Below are 25,756 nucleotides of genomic sequence, written 5' to 3'. Positions count from 1 at the left end.
GCAACACAAATCCATCCTAATACATTTTGTACCGGGGTTTTCTGATTTTGACATACACGGAAATGCTTGTTTAATTTCATTCACAGTAAGCGTGCACACTATGTGCACTGTTAATAGTCATTGTGAACATATGCACGTTGAATAGTGAGAAATGTAGGAACTCGTTTATAAGTATATTGTAGCGAAACGTATTGAAAGTTTTTCTAGAAATAAGAACAACGTATATATTTAAACCGTGGAGTAAATGATTCAAATAGAGCAGCGTATACACAACATGTAGTTTTATTTTTATTATTGTTTTACATTTTGAACATTTTCAAGTTTTCAAATAATTGTGTGATTGGATAATTATACCTTTATGAGACTGACTGGATGTTGTTGAGATACATGAGCATGTAGGATCTGTTAATCGCACAAAGAAACTTGAGGTTTCATCTTTCAATTTTCAGTTGTTTAATCTTTCATATGATTTACAAGTTAATTTCTCATTTCATATGATAAATAATTATTCTATAAACTATGATTAACTTCGTTTTATTTTTATTTATTTTTATAGTTTCGTTGTAGTGCTTTTTGCATTGTTTGTGTTATTTCCGTTAGGTCACGATATCTTCTGTCTTACGATTATTGTTTTTTAATCGCCTCTTTGTATATTCTTATCACATAAGCTGGGCATTACTTAGTATTCATTTTCTAAATACTCATTGCTCTTACAATTTACATGCGTGTCGATGGCATTTGTTCATACAATTTACATGCGTGTCGATGACATTTGTTCATACAATTTACATGCGTGTCGATGGCATTTGTTCATACAATTTACATGCGTGTCGATGGCATTTGTTCATACAATTTACATGCGTGTCGATGACATTTGTTCATACAATTTACATGCGTGTCGAAGGCATTTGTTCATACAATTTACATGCGTGTCGATGACATTTGTTCATACAATTTACATGCGTGTCGATGGCATTTGTTCATACAATTTACATGCGTGTCGATGGCATTTGTTCATACAATTTACATGCGTGTCGATGGCATTTGTTCATACAATTTACATGCGTGTCGATGGCATTTGTTCATACAATTTACATGCGTGTCGATGGCATTTGTCCATACAATTTACATGCGTGTCGATGGCATTTGTTCACATTAAAAGTGTCATGAACGAGAATCTTCATTACATGTCTTAGCCGTTTCTTCGACTATTAACTATTTCTTAACATGTCATTGGTAATCGCTAACAGTTTAAGGTATATCTTTTATAAAAAATAACGCAAAAAAAAACCTGATAACTACTTTAGAGATAAACTCTCAACAGAAATGGCTTTACTGTCCTATTGTAATTAATTTATATAAACAGCATTTCATGAATCTTATGAATTTTCTTCATTTATTTCAGTTTGAGTAACGCTATAGTTGTTTTCTGTAAGATACCACTATTACCTTAAAATAGTCAAATCTACGTTGTTACTGTCTTTATTTGATGCTACAACAACATATGACTTTGGTAACATCTAGTACCATTAAGTTCTTTTAATACCTTTCGGTTTTCATTTTCTTTTTTTTATAATAAAGAATTTTCAAGGGTAACTTAGTCAGTTTTAATTCCCGAATACAAATTGCAACCATATGTTATGCTTTATACATTTTCCCCAATATTCCTGAAAATTTTAATTTTGCAAGTTTTGTCTGTATAATCATTTATTTTAGTTTTTATAACGTCCTGGGAATAATGCATATGTTGCTTTTTAAGGTCCATTGTCAATATAGTTATCAATTTCATATTTGGACAATAAATCACGTTTAAATATTTGCAAAAGACCGAGGCATTATATCAAATCGTTTTCTTATACGGGAATCCGCATATGAAATATCATAATTTGTTAAATGAAAAGTCATGGCAATATTTTTATTCGTTATATAAAAATAAGAAGATGTGGTATGATTGCCAATGAGAAAACTATTCACAAATGTTCAAAAGAAGTGAATGTTAATAACTATAAGCAACCACACTGCCTTAAACTATGAGAAAACCCATTCTGTATAGTCAGCTTAAGGTAGCACAATACAAAGATTTTTTTACTTCCAATCACTAACCTTTAAAATGCTGTAACTTTTTTATGAATGCATAGAAAATAATAAAAGAGGTATATATAGATAGATAAAAGATTAATCTTTTAAATGGTTGCAATATTTTTATTATGCCATGATTATGTAATCAATTATTATGTAATTAGTGGCAAAATCTGGGTCAATTCACTTGAATGAATTTAGCTCTATCATTTCTTTAACTATACAGAAAATTTTAACGTAATCTTAATCAACACATCATGGTCTTCAAAAGGGTGTCTCAAATTGTCCTTATGGTATTCCATTCTCGCATAAATCTCTAATTAGTGTAAACATCCTAACCACACAAAAGAGGATAATGTTTGATTAGGTGTAAAATTTGTTCTATACATTCTATCTGAAATCTGAGACACCCTTTTGTAGATAATGGCCATAGGAACAACATATAATAAAATCAACCCTCTAGGGATACCTATACAGAAGCTAATTTCATTTGAAAGTGGAAATTTGGTGAAAAATATTTTAGACACAGTTAACATTATAATTAGTTACATTATTGTTGCATAATACTAACATTGCATTAATTTGAAAGAATAATCTGTTAGCTATCCAAAACTACCACTTTTATAAATTTTGAAGCATTATTAAGAAAGTTACAGCATTTTAAAACTTGGGAGTTGTAGTTATAAAATCTTTGTATTGTGCTACCTTAACATGCCTCCACAAATATTAAACAATTCAATTGAGAAAACTAAAAGTTTAATTTACATTAAAACAATTTACGAAAAACAAGTATGACAGGCATGAACCAAGTGAACGACAATCACTGTACTACAGGCTCCATATAGAATATGGCGGAGTTTATATAACATGTATATATGAAGATTTTTTTAAAGGTTTTACATCAGTATTATTAATTTTGGTGTTTCGGAAACATTAATTTATGTGTGCTTCGTGGAACATATGTTTACCGGGTCAATTTCCTACTTGCTTATTCCTTGAAAAGTGCATTTGTGTAAAATTCTTACACAATGTGATAATTTTGTATATCTTTTAAATAGCCATGATGCTTATAAAGACAAACTATTTCAACCAAGGGTTTCTTGTCAACAATGGTCTTTAACAAGGGTATCCATAATTACCTATGCTATTTCACCTCTTTATAAATGACATGGTTTTGTTTTTGAAAACTTATGAGTGTGGTATTGATATTAATGATAAAAACGCTTGTATGTTAGTTAATACCGATGAAGTGGTCGTTCCTAAAATATGAAAAAGAATTACAAACTATTACGCGTCTGGCGTACTAAATTAAAAACCTGGTACCTTTGATAACTATTTACACCACTGGGTCGATGCCACTGCTGGTGGACGTTTCGTCCGCCCAGTAGTCAACACTTTGATGTTGACATGAATATCAATAATGTGGTCATTTTTATAAATTTCCTGTTTACAAAACTTTGAATTTTTCGAAAACCTAAGGATGTTTTTTTTTTATCGCAGGCATAGATTACCTTAGCCGTATTTGGCACAATGTTTTCGAATTTTGGATCCTCGATGCTCTTCAACTTTGTACTTGTTTGGCTTTATAAATATTTTGATATGAACGTCATTAATGAGTCTTATGTAGACGAAACGCGCGTCTGACGTACTAAATTATAATCCTGGTACCTTTGATAACTATGTTAAATTGCATGACTATTAATTCTAAAACGTGTAATATTATACACTGTAAAACACCTTCTGGTAGTCGGTTGCAAATTGTATTCAAACATGGAAATACTATCATGGAAATTCTTATTATAGTACTTTCTAAGGTCTTGGTTTTAGTGATTTTTAAAGAATATAATATAAATGCTAAAGCTGATGTAGCTAATGCAAAATCTTAAGATGTGTGACTAATAATGTTTTTTTTTCAAAACGTAATGTAAATATTTGTTGTAAATTTCAAAATATGGTGCTGTAATTTGGAAATCCAAAAACTAAAAAGCTAAACATATATTAACAGCTTGGAGATGTTTTCATTGAGTTGGAAAATATACTCCAAATACTACAGTTGTTAGGGAGATGGGTATTTTTTCACCTAATTAATTAGATACAATCGTGGGTGATCTCGATTACTCCAGACGGTTTATCAGATCCTGCTCCACATTTGGCACTTGTCGTATGGCTTAGTTAACATAAGTCTTTTTCAGGCATATCATGTTCGAGGAAACGAAAACGGATTGTGGTAACGCCAATTGGAAATTATTTGTAGTCATCTTTGAAACAGATATTTCATAACTGTCACTCAACTAGTAATGGAATAAAGTTCTTACAGTGATACAAATCAATCACATTCAAAATAGTTAAATCCACTTTTTACTATCTTTATATGATGCTACAAAATAAAGGCAACAGTAGTATACCGCTGTTCAAAACTCGTAAATCTATGGGCAAAAAACAAAATCGTGGCAACAAACCAAAATTGAGGGAAACGCATTAAATATAATGAGAGAACAACGACACAACATTAAAATGTAACACACACAGAGACATCAACAATCATATGACTTATGTAACATTTGGTACCATTAATTACTCCCATTGCCATTCAGTGTTCTTTTCTTTCCCTTTTTTAAATAGATCATTTTCACACAGTAATGTAGTCTGTTTCAAATACCATATATTAGATGAAGCCGTCTTTTCTTTTAAAATTTAACCCCAATATTTTTGATATTTTTGAGTCTGCAAGTTTTAAGTCTGTATAAATAAAGGCAACAGTAGTATATAAACTCATCATAGATACCAGGACTAAATTTTGTATATACGCCAGACGCGCGTTTCGTCTACAAAAGACTCATCAGTGATGCTCGAATCCAAAAAAGTTTACCGCTGTTCAAAACTCGTAAATCCATGGACAAAAAACAAAATCGGGATAACAAACTAAAACTGAGGAAAACGCATTAAATATAAGAGGAGAACAACGACACAACATTAAAATGTAACACACACAGAAACGGACTAAGCATTAGACAAAATCCGATGAGAATAACAAATATAACATCAAAACCAAATACATGAATTTGGAATAGAAAAGTACCGTTTTATAATAATGTGAATTCATACTCAAATATAAGAGAAAACAAACGACACAACGGAAACACAACGTTAAAATGTAACACACACAGAAACAACCTATAATATAACAATGGCCATATTCCTGACTTTGTACAGGACATTTTTAAAGAAAAAAATGGTGAGTTGAACCTGGTTTTGTGGCATGCCAAACTTCGCACTTTAATGGCAATGTTAAATGTAACATTAAAATGACAACATAATATTACAAGACTACAATACAAATAAATAGGAGAACATATTAGACAAAGAAACATTATCTAATAAAACGTTCTGGAAATAGTGCGTCATGGTGCTTTTTTAGGTTTATTGTCAATACAGTTATCATTGATCAATATTTGTACAATAAATCACGTTTAAATACTAATAAAAGACCAAGGCATTATATCATTTGGCATTCTTATACGCGAATCTGCATATGAAATACCATAAATTGTTAAAAATAAAAAAAAAACGAAAAGTTATGGAAAATCCGAAATATTTTTATTAGGTATAAAAAATTAAGAGGTGTGCATGATTGCCATGATTGGTACAACTATCAACAAAAACTGAAATGAAGTAGACGCTATCATATATAGGCAACGAGACCACTCATACCGTATAGGGGGCTATAAAAGGCCCCAACATGAAAGATAAGATACAATTTAAATGAGAAATATAATGACCTAATTTACAATAAAACAATTTACGTAAAAACTATGACAGACATGAACCAACGACAACCACTGAACTACAGAACCCTGACTTATTTCAGACACATATAGAATTTGGCGAAATTAAACATGTTTGAAGGCGCCATTCCTCTCTATAATCTGAGACAGTGATGTAACAGCAAAACAGACCAATCGAACCTTACGAATTTGATGCGACTGTTGTACAAGTGAGAGATTTAGCTAGCTATAAAACCAGGTCAAATCCACCAATTTTTACATTAGAAAACGCCTGTACCAAGTCAGGACAGTTGTTATCCATTCTTAAGATGTGTTTGTGCTTTTGATTTTGCCATTATATTAGCTATAGGGACTTTCCGTTTTGAATTTTCCTCGGATTTCAGTATTTTTGTGATTTTACTTTTTACTAACACATATATGACACATGTATATGTTCATCAGGAAACAAAAACAATTCTTTCCTTTACTATATATATACTGGTATCATGGTATCAAAGTTTAGTGCATGTCATTTAACTTTGGCTTTTTGTCAATCAATTGACAAAAGTTCAATTTACATTGTATTAATGCTACGTTTTCATTTGCCAATTTAGAGTATACAGCAGGACTCAAATCTTCCGTTTTTTTTTTAGGAATTGATATTTTGTTATTTAGTTATGTTTATTCTGGGCATTGCATTAGCCGAACACAAGAATAACATGTATATATGGAGAAAGTGTTTAATATTGTTTTTAATTTAGCATCAGTATCATTTGGTAATTAGGGAAAATCAATGCATGTGCTCTTCGAGACATGTACTAGGCTGACCGTGTCTATTTCCTTCTTGATTATTCCTGAAAAATTGCATTTGTTTAAAATTCTTCCACAATATGATGTAATTCTGTGTTTACGAAAACACCTTTAACAACTTTCTATTGACAGAACACATTTTGATGCTGAAACAGGTTATGTCATTGAAACATCAAAGAAACTTAAGACAAACCTGCATGATTTGATAACGTATAAGATGTATAGTTTGGAAAAGTATTGCTCAATTTTTGTTTAAGAACCATCTATTTTATTTTTGCTAAGGGTTAAAAAAAGAGCCAGATTTATGGAAAATAATTATTATCAAACCCATACCTACAGCTAACATGAGCAACCCCTTGTCTTATATAAAGGTATGGCATAAATGTGTTTCACTTAAGCTTTATTATAATAATTTAAACAAAGGGTTAACGCAATATGTAGATGTCCATACCATTTTGGTCGAGGAGAAGAATTGGTTCCGTCAACATTTAAGCACAATATACATTGTAATAGATCAATTATCATCTCCTAATTATAAACATTATGGATGTCAGAAAAATCTAAGTAAACCTGCTTTTTGTGCCATATTGGTATTAATTAGGCCTATGGTACCATAAATAGTAATATACAAATGAAGCTAAATGGGGTAGGTGTAAATTATTCTACCGCTATACAGTCTATTTATTCAAACGTATTCTGTTCAATTATATTAAACGGCCATTTATCAGAATGCTTTATTGTCAACAGTGGTTTTAACAAGGATATGTATTATCACATATGCTATTTAAACTTTATATAGATGACATGGTTTCGTTTTTGAAATACTATTTAATCTCTATATAGATTGCATAGTTTCGTTCTTGAAATATTATTTAATCTCTATACAGATGACATACATTGTAGTTTCGTTCTTGAAATATTATTTAATCTCTATATAGATGACATAGTTTCGTTCTTGAAATATTATTTAATCTCTATATAGATGACATAGTTTCGTTCTTGAAATATTATTTAATCTCTATATCGATGACATAGTTAAGTTCTTGAAATATTATGAGTGTGGTATTGATAATAGAACTTAAAACACTTGGATTTTGCTGATGATGTGGTCTTCTAGCAAACTATGAAAAAGATTTACAAACTCTGTTTAATAGATTAGATACATGCATGGTGTTTATAAAATTGTAGTTCTAAAACGCTGTTTAATAGATTAGATACATGCATCTATAATACTAAAATAACGAGGTCCAATTTGTCAGCCGCCATGGGGTTTAAACGACAAATCAAAGAATTCAATTTATATATAGCTAATATAGGACAATGGTGTATATTAAAAATTACACCACTCCACACCCTTTTGTTTTCCCGTATAATTATATTGCCAATAATAAACAAGTTCCGGGTCGAATCCGATACCGATACCAATAGCATATTTACCTTTCACCTATTATCTTATCTGTACGTTCTGCATCTTACATGCGCACTACCAAACGGTGAATTTAGGATTTTGCTATAAACAAGGGTCATAATCACAGGGTTGACACTACTAAATTCAATCATTGTTAAAATGTTCCCTATTTTAGTATTTTAATCAGTAAGACTTTCTAAGATAACAATACGAATACTAAAAATCTGGACTTGAAATAAGACGTATAGGTACAGTTTTCAATTTGTTAGCGGGCATGACGTAAAACAGCGAATCAAATAATTCAACTTTATTTATAACTTATATAGGACAATGCTGTTGATTAAAAAATACTCCATTCAAGGACCTTTTGTCTGTCAAATAATTGTTGTTACCAATTATTGATAAGTTCCAGGTCGACGGGTTCACACAGAAAGAGTTTGAATGCAGAGAAAACTGTGTATCTTATAATCGGCATGACTTTATCAGATGACAATACCAATACTAAAATAAGTCTTTCGCATAGTTATATTCTTGGGGGAGGGGTGGGGGTGGGGTCATATTTTAATCAGTCACGGACCCGCGATATGACGGGTGTGTTCTTGTGGTGTTTATAAAATTGTAATTCTAAAAGGTGTCATATTGTGCATTTTAAAACACCACCTGGATGTAAGTCGCATATTGCATTCAAATGTTGAAAAAAATCATTGAATACTCCGCTACTTATAATAGTACTTATAAGTAGATTGTTAGACCACAATGTAACTGTCAAAGCTGTTGCAGCGTCAGCAAATGGCGAACTTGGTCCTGTTATAGCCGAGTGCAAACTCTTAAGATGTGTTACTAAATCAAATTAAATAATGCTTTTCAAAAATATATGAAAGTTTGGTTCTTACAATTGTTGAATATGGTGCTGGTATTTGTTGTTACACTCGGCTACAACAAGACCAATCTCTCTACATACATGCATGTAAGAAACGATTTGAAAATAAAACATATTGATACATTCCAATGCCATTTACAGAAAAACATCTTTCGGCAAATTTCGATGTGGAGTAGCACTATTAAGAAGCAAAAAGGGCAGATTTGAAACAAATTTGAAAGAACGAGTCTGTAAAGAAATGTTAGAAGATGAAGGCCATGTTATTTTATCATGTCTATTAGCTAATTAAAAAAAAATGTGTTTTTAATGATAAAAAGTGTGTTATTTACATATATTTATATATTTATATAATTATTAACTGTACCAAATCATGTTATCTTATTTTAGACAAACGTGGAAATGTTTAATACTGTATTGATATACTTATAAGAATGCGAATTATATTAGTTTTTTTTTATTAAAAGTTTACATCGAAATTCGTGGAACTAAAGTTTGACTTGTTTTAATGAGGAACCGTGCACATAGAAGGAATGATTAAAACATTGAATTCTAAGTCCATCTGCTTATTTTGTATCAATTTGGCGGAAAATATTTTTTACAATAACAACAAAATGTCATGAAAATCGTTGGATTCATTATTGTTTGAATAACGTTCAGGGGCAAACAGTTTATGTAAGTTCAGGACTGAGAAAAATTTATGGATTCCATAATAAAAATGGTGATCATTGTTATAATATTTTCTGTGATTCTACACCAATTCGTGATAGTAGTTAATCATTTTCATTTAGACAACTAAGCGCTCAGTCGGGTAATATCTCTTATGTTATACCAATCATACTCGTTTATGTTAAAGAGATAATGTATCAAAACGTTTTCTCAGATATTAAAAAAAGAAAAAAAAATGTATGTCTGTATCTTTAGACATTGCTAACACTTTTTCAAAGACAAAACGCAATGGAGGGCACACTATTCCAAAAGTTTAGAAAAAGTAAAAACGTGCAGGTTAAATGCCACTTACCTTGATACGATGAGATATAAATTTTTTACAATATACTGTAAAAGAAAGTCTAGTTTGAACTATTTTTATCGCTTATTTTCTCTCTCTGCATTATCATTTTTCTATGGTGTATCCAGTTTAAATAACATCTATCAATTTAAAATCCTTGAAAAAACCACAATTTCAGACATTCGCCTATCTATGATAATCTATCCTTGCATATAGGATCTAAAATATCTCCTGTCAGACTTGTTTAATGTACACGATATTTTATCCTTTCAAAACAGTATTGACAATTTTACTTTCTTTCAAGTTAAGTAAGATTAATCAGATTAATCCGCTGTCACGATCTAAACGTATCAACCTTCAATCAGTAAACAAATGAATTTCCCTCTATCAATTGTAGGCTCTCTCGTATAATTTAACGACCAAAGAAATTTGCAATTATTGTCCTGTCCGTGTAATTTACCAACAATTAACCTCTAAATGATGTCAATATCTAACGTGAATTAAAGGCACAACTGTGAATTTATTCACAATGTTTGTTACAGATACTTCGAATATCAACAAAGCAGTTATAACGAATATAATATATTTATATATCAAAGTACATTTATGGAAGGGACATTTTGCCATTTATAATTAGGTGAAAGTGATAATTTCTTTGAATGTTGGTTCTGTTATTAAAACTTGCATGTCAGTTAATCAGCTTAACAATATAATGCACTTGCCAAATTCTAAAATATTTCCAAAACTGGCTGTTAGCAGCTAAATTTGTTATTTTGAATCAATAACATATTTCTAAAACTTTGTCCTTTAGAACAAATATTCATAATTGTTCATTACAGTCTTAATAAAAAATAACCTGGTATAGCATCTTATTATAAAATGACTTCTTCAAATCAACCGTAAAACGCTAAATCGAGATAAAGTTGAACCCAAATAATTCAGTCCCTCTCCGTAATCGATCTCTCCTTCTTGGTGTATCTAGTCATCGTATAGCAGTGAAATATTTTGGAAAACACATTCCAAGGAAAGGCTCAATCTTTCTATTTCAGATTTCAAAATGACAAGAAATATCATCATCGTATTACTGCCAGAAATATCAAGGCAAATGTCAGTACAAGTAGACTAAGTGATACAAGTCATTGCTTTTACGATATATTAAAAGCTAGAATTAATGTTTTTCTCAATATAAATGAAAGATGATATGAGATATAATTACTAAATGAATACTACACATTAAGATCCCGCAATCAGCAAACTGTTGTACTGATAACGTTCGTTCAACGTTGAAGGCCGTTCGGTGACCTATAGTTTCTTTATTTCATTTTCATTTGATCTATTGTAAAGAATTATCTCATTGGTAATCATACCATACCACACCTTTTTTATAATCAAAACTGCTTGTTTGCTCATATTGAATTCTATATTGTGCAAACAGTAAGTTTAAATTATCGGTTTCGTCAAAGTTCATTTCGGTGTCCTATTCGCAGTCCGCGATTTAGCCATGCCGATTTCTTAAGAAACCAAAGACAACGGTTTAAACACTCGATCAGCGATCCTACCTAATAAAATTGAGAATGGAAATGGGGAATGTGTCAAAGAGACAACAACCCGCCCAAATAAAAAACAACAGCAGAGGGTCACCAACAGGTCTTCAATGTAGCGAGAAATTCCCGCACCCGGAGGCGTCCTTCAGCTGGCCCCTAAACAAATATATACTAGTCCAGTGATAATGAACGCCATACTAATTTCCAAATTGTACACAAGAAACTAAAATTAAAATAATACAAGACTAACAAAGGCCAGAGGCTCCTGACTTGGGACAGGCGCAAAAATGCGGCGGGGTTAAACATGTTTGTGAGATCTCAACCCTCCCCCTATACCTCTAACCAATGTAGTAAAGTAAACGCATAACAATACGCACATTAAAATTCAGTTCAAGAGAAATCCGAGTCTGATGTCAGAAGATGTAACCAAAGAAAATAAACAAAATGACAATAATACATAAATAACAACAGACTACTAGCAGTTAACTGACATGCCAGCTCCAGACTTCAACTAAACTGACTGAAAGATTATGATTTCATCATATGAACATCAGGCACAATCCTTCCCGTTAGGGGTTTAGTATCATACCATCATAAATTTTGTTTCTACGATTAAATTTATTTCTACTATTGATTTATATTGATATTTGCTTTATAATATTGGAGACTAACATAACATATACTATGAACTACCATTACATGTAGTTGATAATGCCATTAAACAGTAATGACGTATTGACTGTGTCATAACATCTTTAATCAACTTTAATGATTCACATGAAAATGACAGTTACTCAACAGATTCTAAAACATTCTATCAATAGACTGTCATTTACAACTTCACTCAATTTTCTGTAAATTACCTTTTTTTGCAGTTAATTTATTTAAGTTCTTACACCTTCTTTTAATCGACAAATCTATTATTGAAATTTAAAGCATAACAATGTACATGCACTTAACGACTGGAATCCATGAAAGAGTTTTGTGGCAAAAAGTATAATTGGAATAGACAAAAATGTGATAACGTTATTTAAAATTAATGAAATACGCGAATATAAAGAACACTATTGCTACAAAATGAATAGGAAGAGTACAGAGGTACGATGGTTGTCGTTTGTTGCAGTATTTCATATTCGTTTTTTATCGTTCAATGCTAGTTTTCTCGATTGTTTTACACTTGTTATTTAAGGGGCCTTTTTAAAGATATCTATGGTATAGATTTTTCTCATTGTGAAAGGCGTGTCCAATGATTGTTAACTTCCATGTCATTTGGTCTCTTGTGGAAAATTGTTTTAATTTGCAATCATACCAATTCTTCTTATTCTTTTACATTTTTGTTTTGCAGTTACCAGACTATGAGTAGATATCATAGAAGCGATATCTTCTTCAAACGTCATAGAATGTTATAAACCTTAATCAATATAAACAAGAATAAGAATTAGCATCATAAAGAATAAGTTCGAAATTCAACATTAAATGTTCCCCCCCCCCCCACATTTTACTGCTGAATAGACTTATTGTTTTGAGTGTTCGGATATTATCAATAACGTTCGCGACATGTCATGTTGTGGAACCCTATACGAATTTTCAATTACAAAATGTCGCTGAGTTTCGCCATGAAAGATTATTTCTGTATTTTACCCCTTCAAAATAGTAATTTAAAACAACTATAATATTGGCATGTTTTAGGTTATGTTTACCCTTTATATATTCATGTTAGTCAAGTACAGAACAAACTGAGGAATACATATAAATTTTGCGATGATTAATTACAAATTAATTGAGCATCACCACTGATACGAATTGTTAAAACTTTACAGCTTTGAAGATCTAGATGATTAATCACAAATTAATTAAACACCAATGATATGAATTGTGTATACTTCACAGAAAACATGTAACAATTAATCCTGAAGAGTACACTTAACATTTGTTTGATAAGATAAACAAAGTGAATGTACCTACATCAATGATCAACGTTGTCCTATTCGATTTGTGGGCAAAGTGTAATATCTTGACCGGACTATGGACTGGACTCGACACGACTAGACTCTCAAGGTTTTAGTGGTTTTAATAACACATATTTGTTTTATATTTTTGTTAATGTTGTTGATGATTAATTGTAATTTATTATAATCTGTCAGTCCTAATTAGTTGTATTAATGAATGGCATTCGACCAAGGCCTCCTAAACATTTGTTTTCTATCTATTTAGAACTGAAATGAAAGAACCAATAAAGTTAAACACAAGACAGATAAATCAAACTGTATATTGTGTATAGTTAACTTTTTAATACATCGATCACTTTGCTCTATTCCTTTTCCGAAATGTTTATTGGGTACTTTTGTTTACAAATGAAAGCGGACAAAAATCAACTAACAATAAATGCAATAGGAAGACTGTGCAGAGTGGTTCGATCGAAAGTGTGGTAATTTCAACTGCCATTGAAAATTTTTTTTTTTTTTACAACAGTTCACATATGGGTCCCTTTAAGTAACATTGCAAGCCTTAGTTGACGTGGCATTGACATAAGAACGAAGTTTTCTCCATGCACGAGACGTCAGATTAACATACAAATTCTGACCGGACGTGACTGACATAGCCTTATCAACCCTCCTTTTATTATCATTGATGTTTACCTCTTCCAATATATTTTGTGCTAACTGACGGAGTGCCGTTAAAATAATCATTGACAGGATTAGATGGTCACAGTAACCACAGAAAGATGGCCATATCACACTACTGGAATGTAACTTATAAAGGAATCCAAACTATCAAAAGTATAAATTAAACAATTTACAGGACATGGTCTCAATAAGATGTAGCTTCGTTTCGTGTGAAATTTAGCCAAGACGACATCTAATTAACTGTCGAGTTGACCTTCTATGACCATATAAGCGATGTAAACAAAAACATAGATATAAATAGATTAAGAAACTCGTGCAATTGGATTTTTTATAGGTCTATTAATTTTGTAATATAGATTGAAAATTTATGTTTATGGTCGTTTTTACTTTAAAAAGAATAATTTTGTGTGGATCGAATCAGTTAATCAAATTATTTACCTTTCTTTCACTTTCAATGTTGACATTCTTTTCCTTTAAATACCCGTACACAGACAATGCATGCGTTATTCTATCTCTTTCTACGGGGTTAGATTGGTGTTCACATGAATAAGGATTTTCTGAGGTCGAATTATTTACTTGCAAGTGAATAATTCATTATCAAAGTTTATTAGGTTAAGGGGGCTCGTGGGTCTAAATCAACTTTTTTTTCTAATATAGAATTTGCTATTTTTTCTATGATTAAACTTTATCTTATACCTAATTGAAATATAAAATAAAAATATGGGGTCACCGTTTATTCAGGCTCACAATCTGCCTCCGAAAGAAGCATACATGTTTGTTAATGTCCTTTTTGTTCTGTTGAACTAATAGGAGAAATATTGGTAATATCGAAATAAAAAAGAACTAAATTACAGAAATCACTTAAATTTACAATTATTTAGTTTATGTACAACTTGTTTGAAAACAATAATAAAAAATATAGGTCACCGATGAGTTAAAAAAGATATTTCAATTTAAACGTAAAAAAAAAAATGATATAAACATTTATAAAGTCATCTGTAGCCAAACCAAATCGATTTGTCTGGGTGATTTTTGTACCATATTATAAAGTAATAACTAATAGTGTAATAAATAAAATTTGTTATGAAAAAACAACTGTTTAAATTTAGCTGAATTTTTTTATACACGCGAGCCTCCCTAATATGACAAAATTGAACCATTTTAGCTGATAAAAGCAACTTATTATTTCACTATTGCACTTTCATTAATGGTTGAACCAAACAAATCGTACTTTTGATGTTTTATATATCTCGTAGCTAGTGCCCCTTTAAAATGCTATTTTCTCATATTTTAATTCCAAATTGCCTTGTATTCCCATTATGATGCGTTTTCTCTAAAAAATAAATACGTTTTTTAACAATATAAAGATCGGTAACCTTTTTTCGTTTTAAACATGTCAAAATATAAAAAAGAGGGGCGAAAGATACCAGAGGGACAGTTCAATATGTATACTTATGTGGATAGTCATCCAGATGTCAAGTTAACAAATTTTAAAATTCAGGTGTTAAAGAGTAAAATCACAAAAATACTGAACTTAGAGGAAAATCAATTCGGAAAGTCCATAATCACATGGCAAAATCAAAAAACAAAACGCAACAAGAACTGTCATATTCGTGACTTGGTACAGGCATTTTCAAATGTAGAAAATGGTGGATTAAACCTGGTTTTATAGCGCTAACCTTCTCACTTTGATGACAGTCTCATTAATTTCCGTTATAAAGAAGAAAGCTTCATTGTAAAATTAAGTTAACACAATGTGACTTTACAAATGCAGATTATTTTGTATAGTGCTGTTGTTGTCTTTTGAAGAGACTTTAATTCGGAAAGTGAAAAGTTCCCTTTGGAAACCTATTTTCCAAACAACAATATCACTTGTGTCTTGACATGTTGAAACAATTGACGTTAAGGTGTGCTTTTGTATAGTTATATCGAAGCCGTGATTGGAAATCAAATATTTTTATATATGCAAATATGTATAAAATAAGATGATTATCTATCAAACGTAAATAATGTCGAAAGTTTAGATTTCGAAACATGAACCCCAACATAAAACTGGGGTCAAAGTTGTGTAAACTATACAGGTTGTATTCTATTGTGCACGAGGCATAACTTTATTTATGTTATGACATTGTATTCAGAAAAGAAATACAAAGTAATTCTCTATTCCCTATGCAAACCAAGAAGATTGATTTTAAATCTGTGTACGTGTAGCACGTCACATAAAACAGATATAGCTTCAATGAAGTTTGACACACTTTCTGAACGAATCAAGCGAGTACTGCTCAGAGAGTAGACGGAATCGGAACAAGTCATAATTGTGCAGGTCGAACTAGTTTATGAATGCTGATACATTAAATATACAGAGCGGATTTAGGGGGGGGGGCAGGGGGCCCGGCCCCCCCCCCTTTTTGGGAAAAATGTGGTTGCTTATACAGGGAATCACTGAAGCGTGACTGGAGCGGGCCCCTCTTAGGTCAGTCAGTGGGCCCCCACTTATGAACATTTCTGGATCCGCCACTGATATATGTATACACAAACAAGATTGCAACACAGCCACAAGAAAAGTAATGGTTTTGTGAATAAATGTGAAGCTTTATGCACGTAAAGATACTATAAGATACATAGGCTATCTCATGTACATATTTATGTAATCTCATCCACATATGAAGTTGTTGGTTTGTAATAACCAAACCTGTATAAGCGGATCTAATGATGGCGACAGAGAAGTACTTCAGGAATGTTGGTCCTCAATGCTCTTCAAATTTATACTTTTTTGGCCTTTTTAACTTTTTGGATTCGAGCGTGACTGATGAATCTTTTGTAGACGAAATGAGCGTTTGCGCAGATACATAATTTAATTCATAATATCTATGATGAGTTTATGCAGAAACACATGATATACGACTGCATCGGTACAATTGGTTAAATATGACTTGTTTAATTTATTTAAGGAATGACTGTAATATTTTTTCTGTCTATGAAGAAATAACATAAAAAATTTGGTGCACACTGAATAACGCGCGTAGCGGGTTATTTAACAGTGTGCACCACATTTTTTATGTTATTTCGAATAGAAAGAAAAAATATTACAGTCATTTCTTATAATTTAATTCAAAATTCCATTTTAAACAGTAGAAAAACATGAAAAAATGCTGATGACGTCACGGTCACATGACTAAATTATGTCTATGGGCTTACAACAAAATAACGTCAACCAATCAGAAGACGTGTTACATCCAAAATTAAATTATAAAGTAATATAAAGTAAATATGATAATAGAAAAAAAAAACGTTTTTACTCTATTCATTTAAGTAGATTATTCTTAATTCCTGTTATTTTTTTCAATAACATATTTTTCAAAGAATTGGAAATGTTCAATTAGAAGTTATCCTATTTTGTATAATTTAAATGCAACTGTTGTACTTGAATTGCATTACTACATCTATAAATTTCAAATTGTTGATGATTGAACAAATAAAGCTCCCATAAACAACTCCACCGTTTCATGATGTTCCAATAAATATCCCTTTATTATCAACATTTTTTATTACATCATTTTAATCAATTTGTTTCTAGTAAAACATTTCAGATATAAGACGTTCTATCGAATTGCAAGCTATTCGAACTATCACGAATTATGTCACAGTTTTTACGAAAACATTTATAACTAACACTAGTTTTGTCTTTTATACTCTTAAACTTAATTTTGGCAGAAAAAATAAGCAAAATGATTATTTAACGGTGTATTTCAACTCACCAAAGACGTCATCGTCACTTGAATTATTCAGGTTTTCGCAAATTGCAGACGATACATGCTGCAAAAGACGTGTGTATAATTTCCTCAGCTTCTGCACAAAATGGTATAATCTTATGTTATTGTCTTCAGAGTCCATTTCTGTCTTTTAAAAACTATCTTGTATTTATGTTTACCCTTTATATATACATGTTCGCAACGTGCCAAAAAAGTGGAGGATTGCATACAAATTTTGGTGATGATTAATTACAAATAATTTAAGCATCGCCGATGATACGAAATGAAGATGCAACAGATCTACATGATTAATCACAAATTAATTAAACACCAAGGATATGAATTTGTAAACTTTACAAAAACATGTAACAATTAATCTAAAACAGTGTACTTTACATTTATTAGATAAGATAAACAAAACAAATGTACCTACTTCAATGGACAACTTTATTTAATTAAATTTATGTTTTCTCTCTAGAATGATGTTGCAAAACACACGACTATACTACTTTCATACAAATAAAGTACAAACTAATAGACTTTTCACTAAAACAAAACAAAACAAAAAAACTGTTTGAAATAATTTTAAAATAAATAAACTTTACTACAATTTGTCTCTTAAATGTTCAATACGACATTTGAATTCATGTAATAAGATATTTTCCTAGCAAAAACTTTTGATCAAATTATCAAACAAGGGCCAAGATCGAAGTAACTTGCAGTTTGAATAGTTGATTTTTGTTTACTCATAGTCTCAGGGACCTAATTAACGATAAATTTAGGTAGACTCAGCATAGTGTTATGACGCGCGTCAGTTTTGACTGCCATAATTGATTTTAGGGTATACTAGACACTAACGTGAACACAAGATTATTATCATGTTCAATTTGAATATATTAGATTTTGCTGCATAAACCCCGACTAAAACTGGAGTTTAAGTCTTGCAAACTATAGTTTTTTTTTCAGATGTGATTTACATTTAAAAAATTAAGAAAATATAATAATGAACGTGTTTGTCTTTCCGAACACCATGGAATTGGAAATTACATCTGTTGACACGTAGCAGGTCAATGTAGCCCCATACCATATTAAACCTGATGGCTTAACGATTAATTTCATTCTGTTCTGAGGGAAGCCGGATCTAGCCATTATTTCAGATTTTGAAAATGATCTTTACATGCATATAACTAAAAGAGGATTTGGAAATTACATAAATGAGACAATAACACAACCAACAAAAAAGCCATGATTGATAAATAATTGGGAGTCCATATGCATGTATAGGTTGCACTTTGTAAATACAGCTGTTTGTCAAACCACGCCTCTTTTGGGGAGATCTAGAATACTCATAGAAAATTAACTTTGTTTACATACTGGTTCCCAGTTATGCACTCTTATGTTGCATCTTCATCTCACAGAGACATAACTTGTGAATGTTACCAGTAAATATACATGTGTACATTGTTTATATTGAAGTATGTGGTAACCTTACAGTCGAGCTAAGTGTAAGTTTAAACTCTGAGAAGTTCAGGGCATATAAAAATTGAAAATATGCCTCATAGCCCTATAGTTTGACCTTTGAAAAAAATTGTAGTGCATATGAACTATCAATTCCAGGATATGATTTTTTTTCAAAACTTAGTAAAAGTGGTACAGTTTTAGCCGTAAAAGGAGTTCCGATTGGAAAATAGCATTGTCAATATTTTCAGAAATGTAACCTTTATGGATTCATGAACATTAATTGTTTTGGTGTTTGTTGATCCGAAACATTGAATAAGAGGGTTTAATGATGACATATAATTGCATGCACTTACTCGTATTTCAAATTTCTGATTTGGTTGATCCAACACATGTATGAATAATCAAGGCTATTAACAAGAATTTCAGAAACACATGATCTGGTTGTAAAGGTACCAATCGTTAAATATTACTTGTTTATATAAGGTACATACTTTCTTTATATACTCAATCATTGTTTGATCATAAAAGTTATTTATAATCAATCATCGCTAATTTTCGAAAATAGGTTTTCAAAAGAATTAGAAATGTTTCATCAGAATTTATCCGATTTTGTATAATTCAGAGACAACTGTTGTAAGTCTTTGGCATTATTGCATCTGTACATTTCAGATTGTTTATAACTGAACAAATAAAGCGCTCATAAACAGCTCAGCTGTTTCAAGATACTCTAATAAATATCCGTTTATTATCAACAATTTTCATTATACCTGTTTCATCAAATCGACTCCAGTATAACACTTTAAAAGAGAGACGAAAGATACAAGAGGGTCATTCAAACTATCAAATGGAAATGAACCGACAACGCCATAGCTAAAATTAAAAAATATCAACAGACAAAAATAGTACACGAAACACAAAATGGCTGACTAAAGACTAAGCATTAAGAATGCTGCAAAAAATGCGGGTGGTCCGGAAGGGTAAGCATATCCTGCTTCACAAATGGTACCCGTCGTGTTGTTATTGTTAGTAAAAATCCATGGTCACGTCACATTCGTGAAAAGGGGACAGTAGCCTATCATCTGTGAAACGGATTATGTTGCATCGACGACCACGAAAAATTGTACGTTGACAGTGCTTGCGAAAGCAGTTTAGCTTGGTTTGACCTTAAAAATACTAAAACTAGACTTTTCTAGATGAAAGAGCAAACATTTACATTATCGGTGTTTTTATAATAAGTTCTATAGAAAATAAACTCACCAAAGACGTCATCATCAATAGAACTCTTCAGCTTTTCGCCAGGAGCCAACGACAGATGCAGCAAACGATATTTGTAATATTCCCACACATTCTGAACAAGATTGTATAATCCTAGGTTATTTTCATCAGAGTCCATTATTTCCTTTTTAAAGCTAACTTATTATTCATTTAACGCAATTCAGCTATAATTTACATCTTGGCAATTAACGCTGTCTAGTTCTTTCCGAAAACACATTAAAACATATTGAAAGGATTTTGTCGTATTAACTTAATTCCTAGATATATTCTTGTCAAAATCCAATATGGTTCGTCAAAAGTACGGAAATACCTGTCCGGATAAACTCAGATAATGGACATGACAATTGATATATCCTTATGTGGACAACTGATATCGCACTTTTTTCTTTGGTGGCAGTGTTTTGACCACAGTAAGACCATTAAAAGCGTCTTTATTGTTTAGAACTTAAAAAATATGAATAAGACATATTGCATTGTTTTCTCATGTCAGTAACTGTCAATGTTGTGAAGACTTCACGTCAAGATTTCAAATTGATAGCAATTTTCAGTCTGTATACAAATGGTTCATTTCTGTAATATTTTCAAATACAACTAATATCCTTTTCTTGTGAAAATCGAACACTATTCATTAGTTTTGTAAATAATTTACTCTTTTTGATATAATTCATTGCCTTTTGCCGTCACTTTTCCGCTTTGGAAGATAGTTAGTTATTCGTTTTGATTTGTCTGAATCACAGTAATAGTCATAACTTTTCTTCTGGATAAAACATATGGTCCATGTTACATCCTATAGTCTGTAACAGGATTACGAAATGTACTTCGTTTAAGATGATTAAATAACAGAATTTTGTCTGTTGTGCTAATCAAGGACTCTCAGACTTTTATTTGATACGGACGTGAGTGTTACTTACAACTAGTCGTGATAAAGATTGAATCCATAGTGTATCAAATTTTTGGAGTGGGACACTCTCGTATTGCCTTTAAACTACATTATAAATGTTTAGTATCTCAATAGACTCAATATTATTATTTAAAATCCAAAAACCAGAATGAAGTACAATAAAATATGTCATTCATAAAATTCAATACTGAGAGGGCCATCTGTATAAATACGCCTTTGGGGCGAAATATAGTAGCGTGACTGATAAGTTTATTGTTGTTTTCGTTTATATGAAGAAGATAATTTGTTATCATGGGAAAATATTTTATTAATGTATTGTGTATTATTATCTCAATGGCTTCATCTTATTGTTTTGATAAATGTATCATAAACTACTAATATTATAGGATTACAGAAAATGATATGATATAAGCGGATCGGATTAAGGTTTGTTTCTCTGATCTTACATTGTCCCTTTTTGTAATTGGAAAGATAATGTGCATACCTTTTATATAAATTACATGTATGGTAATTCAAGTCAGCAATCATACTATGACCCAGAGAACTTTCTCCTGATCTATTTTAGTCTATCCGATATAATATGTTTTGGGATATAGATGTACGGATACTTGTACTCTTTTTAGAAATTTACCTTCTTTCTAAGATAAATGTTTAATATACATACATTCACATACAGTTCTTTTATTAGTGTAATATTTAGAAAAAAAAAAATAAGTTTAAATATTTCTGATATGCTTATGAACTGTACTGTTATCTGTTTGAGATAGCCACACGATCCATAAAAATAAAATGAAATCTAGGGGTCATAAATTTATACCATAGTCAAATAGGTGTCCATACAACATTTCAAGCAATAAAGTCAAACAAGCGACTACAAGTGTATCAAACAAACTAAAAATCTATGAAAGATCTGCCATCAACACCAGATTTCCCTCAGTAACAAATATGGTTGGATTCGTGTTAGACTATCTTAAGTTTACTATGCTTATATGTAGTGTTGTTTGAACATGTCTGTCTTCTCATATTCTATTGTTTGTTGCCATGGTGTTTTTCTACAAATGTCCCATTGGGGTCTCCCGCTTCCTTGTTTAAAGACTATTAACAAGATAAAGTTTTTTTACTTGGAATAAGCACATACTTATCTGTATTATTTGGAATTCCCGATGTCACCCTTTAATAAACTTGCGCTTGTACACATCTTTCAATTATCAAGTAATGTACGGCAAGTGCCAGATGAATGGCACATGGCACATGTGCGCCCCTCTTCAGGAAAGGAGACAAGATTACAGCGTCAAATTACCGTTCTGTGTCTCTAACAACAATTTTCTCCAAAACGATTGAGTACATACTATCCTCGAAGATAATAGAACATCTAGAAGAGCACTCAATTTTAACAGCAGCTCAATACGAGTTTCGAAGCAAACGCTCTTGTGAGACACATCTGATTGCCACAATTTATGAACTGGCAAATGGACAGATGACCAATAGTTATCAAAGGTACCAGGATTATAATTTAGTATGTGCGTTTCGTCTACATAAGACTCATCAGTGATGCTCATATCAAAATATTTATGAAGCCAAATAAGTACTAAGTTGAAGAGCATTGAGGGTCCAAAATTCCAAAAAGTTGTGCCAAATACCAATTTATTATTCGACTTTGCCAAAGCTTTTGTTAAGATGACTCACAAGCTAGCGACCTCTCCATAATCCCCATTTCTACGGAGTCATCAACTTTACTCTCAATGAGTAGTAACCAGTAGAAAACAAATATCCTAGTGGAGGAAACAATTTCAGACGGGGAAGAGGTAGTTACTGGTGTACCACGGTGTACAGGAATGGGACCCTGCTCTTTCTGGTTTTCATTAACGACGTCCCAGAATCTGTTAACTCTAGCGTAAAAGTTTGCTGATGACTGCCTGTTGTATCGTCCTAATCAATTCGCTAACGATTTCACCAAGCTGCAAGACGACCTTGATAAACTTAGATAATCAGCAATGACGTGTCTATGCGTGAACATATTAAACCGGCCACAACAAAAGCATCAGTAATTATTTGATTCCTGCGTATGAACCTCCGGAGTTTTCCTTAGGAAGTAAAATGTCAACACAACTTTAGTGAGGCCTGTCCGCGAGTATGCCAGTGCTGTCATGGATCACTACCAGCATCAGCAAATCCAACAACTCGAAAACGTACAACGCCAGACTGCCAGATTTGCAATGCGGGACTTCTTCTCGAGGGAACTTGGTTGGGTATCCAAAATGACTTAGACTTATCTACATTGGGACCCACTAGAACATAGAAGAACCAGGAACAGTTATCATGTTCTATAAAAAGTCATGTCGTTGAAGTCCTTGTTCACCACGTGCTCAACCACTAGAGCACCAGAGCCATTGGTTGCGTGTATAATAACATCAAAGGACCAAACTGGATTATTTTCAGTACTCATTAATTCCTGCCACCATCATATCCCGGAACAACATATCTCCAGACATCTGAACTTGTAAAGTTTAGATTTTTCTACCCTATATACCACATTGCCTCACATTCTCATTAAATGGGCATTTAAAAATTCAGAATGTGAATATATATGTTCAAACTCTTCAATTTTACATGCTTTGATACTGTATCTGCCCTTGAATTTTTACTAGATAACATTTTAGTTCGCTTTGGAGATTCCGTATAACATCAGGTTATCGGAATTCCAATGGGGACTAACTGTGCACCACTTATTGCGGACCTGTTTTTGTATTGCTATGAGTTACAATTTATGACAAAAATCAGCTAAGACCCTTCGCAACAACATCTGATACACAAATTTGATAATACTTTTACTAAAGAAGTTTATTCTGTTGAACTAACTTTAAATAAAGCTAATACTAACAATGACCACTGCCCCTTCCTCGATCTTGATATCTATATCATTAACGGAAAGCTTGATACTAAAATCTATGGTAAAAGAGATGATTTCTCATTTCCTATCGTTAATTATCCATTTCTTGATGATGACGTTCCCTTGTCACCATCTTACAGTGTTTATATATCTCAACTTGTAGGATTCGCTCGTGTATGTAATAATGTTTTAGATTTTAACGAGAAAAATGTATGTATTACTGAAAATTATTACACCAGGGTTTTCGATATCACAAACTAGTCAAAACATTTACTAAATTTTATCATCGGTATAAGGACATCATTCGCAAATATAGCTCAACATGCAGACTTCTTATACGTGCAGGTATTTCACAACCATTATTTTATGGAAATGATTCTTTACAAAGGGCAAAAATGCCAGTATTCACCTCAGAAACTAACAAAACCTTTAAATAGACTTATTAAGAAGGGATATAGTTACGATACTGTTGTCAGGTCATTAAAGATTGCATATTTTGGCGTTAATATTGATTCACTTATAGGGTCTTTGCATCGGAACTAAACACATTTATTTAAAAACCAGTTGTTGTCATGACACGGGTTATGTTCTTCTCATATATGTTACGAGGGTATGATACTAAACCTCTCACGGAAAGATTTGTACCTGCTATTCATATGATGAAGACATAATCTTTCAATCAGTTTAATCGAATTCGGGAGCTGGCATGTCAGTTAACTGCCAGTAGTCTGGTGTTATTTATGTATTATTGTCATTTCGTTTATTTTCTTTGGTTACATCTTCTGACATCAGACTCGGACTTCTCTTGAACTGAATTCTAACATGTTTAACCCCGCCACAATATTTATGTATGTGTCTGTCCCAAGTCAGGAGCCTGAATTCAGTGGTTGTCGTTTGTGCGTTTCATATTTGTTTTTCGTTCATTTTTATTACATAAATGGGGCCGTCATTTTCTCGTTTGAATTGTTTTACATTGTCTTATCGGGGCCTTTTATAGCTGACTATGCGGTATGGGCTTTGCTCATTGTTGAAGGCCGAACAGTGACCTATAGTTGTTAATGTCTGTGTCATTTTGGTCTTTTTTGGATAGTTGTCTTATTGGCAATCATACCACATCTTCTTTTTTTTATATTTAATGTGCGTATTGTTATGCGTGTACTTTTCTACATTGGCTAGAGGTATAGGGGGAGGATTGAGATCTCATAAACATGTTTAACCCCGCCACACTTTTGCGCCTGTCCCAAGTCAGGAGGATCTGCCATTTGTAAGTCTTGTATTATTTTTAATTTTAGTTTCTTGTGCTCAATTTTGGGTTTAGTATGGCGTTCATTATTACTGAACTAGTATATATAATTGTTT

General features: G+C 31.8%; 1 protein-coding gene across 2 annotated transcripts in view; it reads right to left on the bottom strand.

The window, feature by feature from the left end:
* LOC143066243 (pleckstrin homology domain-containing family G member 7-like) overlaps positions 1 to 21,417 on the bottom strand; it is a 113,067-nt gene extending 91,650 nt beyond the window's left edge. Inside the window, exon 1 of one of the 2 annotated variants that reach the window (XM_076239238.1) lies at positions 20,589 to 21,417. In XM_076239238.1, coding sequence (XP_076095353.1) covers positions 20,589 to 20,724 — 136 coding nt within the window. In that variant the 5' untranslated portion in view covers positions 20,725 to 21,417. Of the gene's footprint in view, positions 1 to 17,876; positions 17,977 to 20,588 lie in introns of those variants that run through there. The other variant, XM_076239252.1, reaches the window with a different exon arrangement.
* Positions 21,418 to 25,756: the final 4,339 nt, after the last annotated feature.

The sequence above is a fragment of the Mytilus galloprovincialis genome, chromosome 1 (genome assembly GCF_965363235.1).
Source record: "Mytilus galloprovincialis chromosome 1, xbMytGall1.hap1.1, whole genome shotgun sequence".
Classification (NCBI taxonomy): domain Eukaryota; kingdom Metazoa; phylum Mollusca; class Bivalvia; order Mytilida; family Mytilidae; genus Mytilus; species Mytilus galloprovincialis.
Note: the sequence above shows the minus strand (reverse complement) of the source record. Positions and strands in the feature narration are given on the sequence as shown.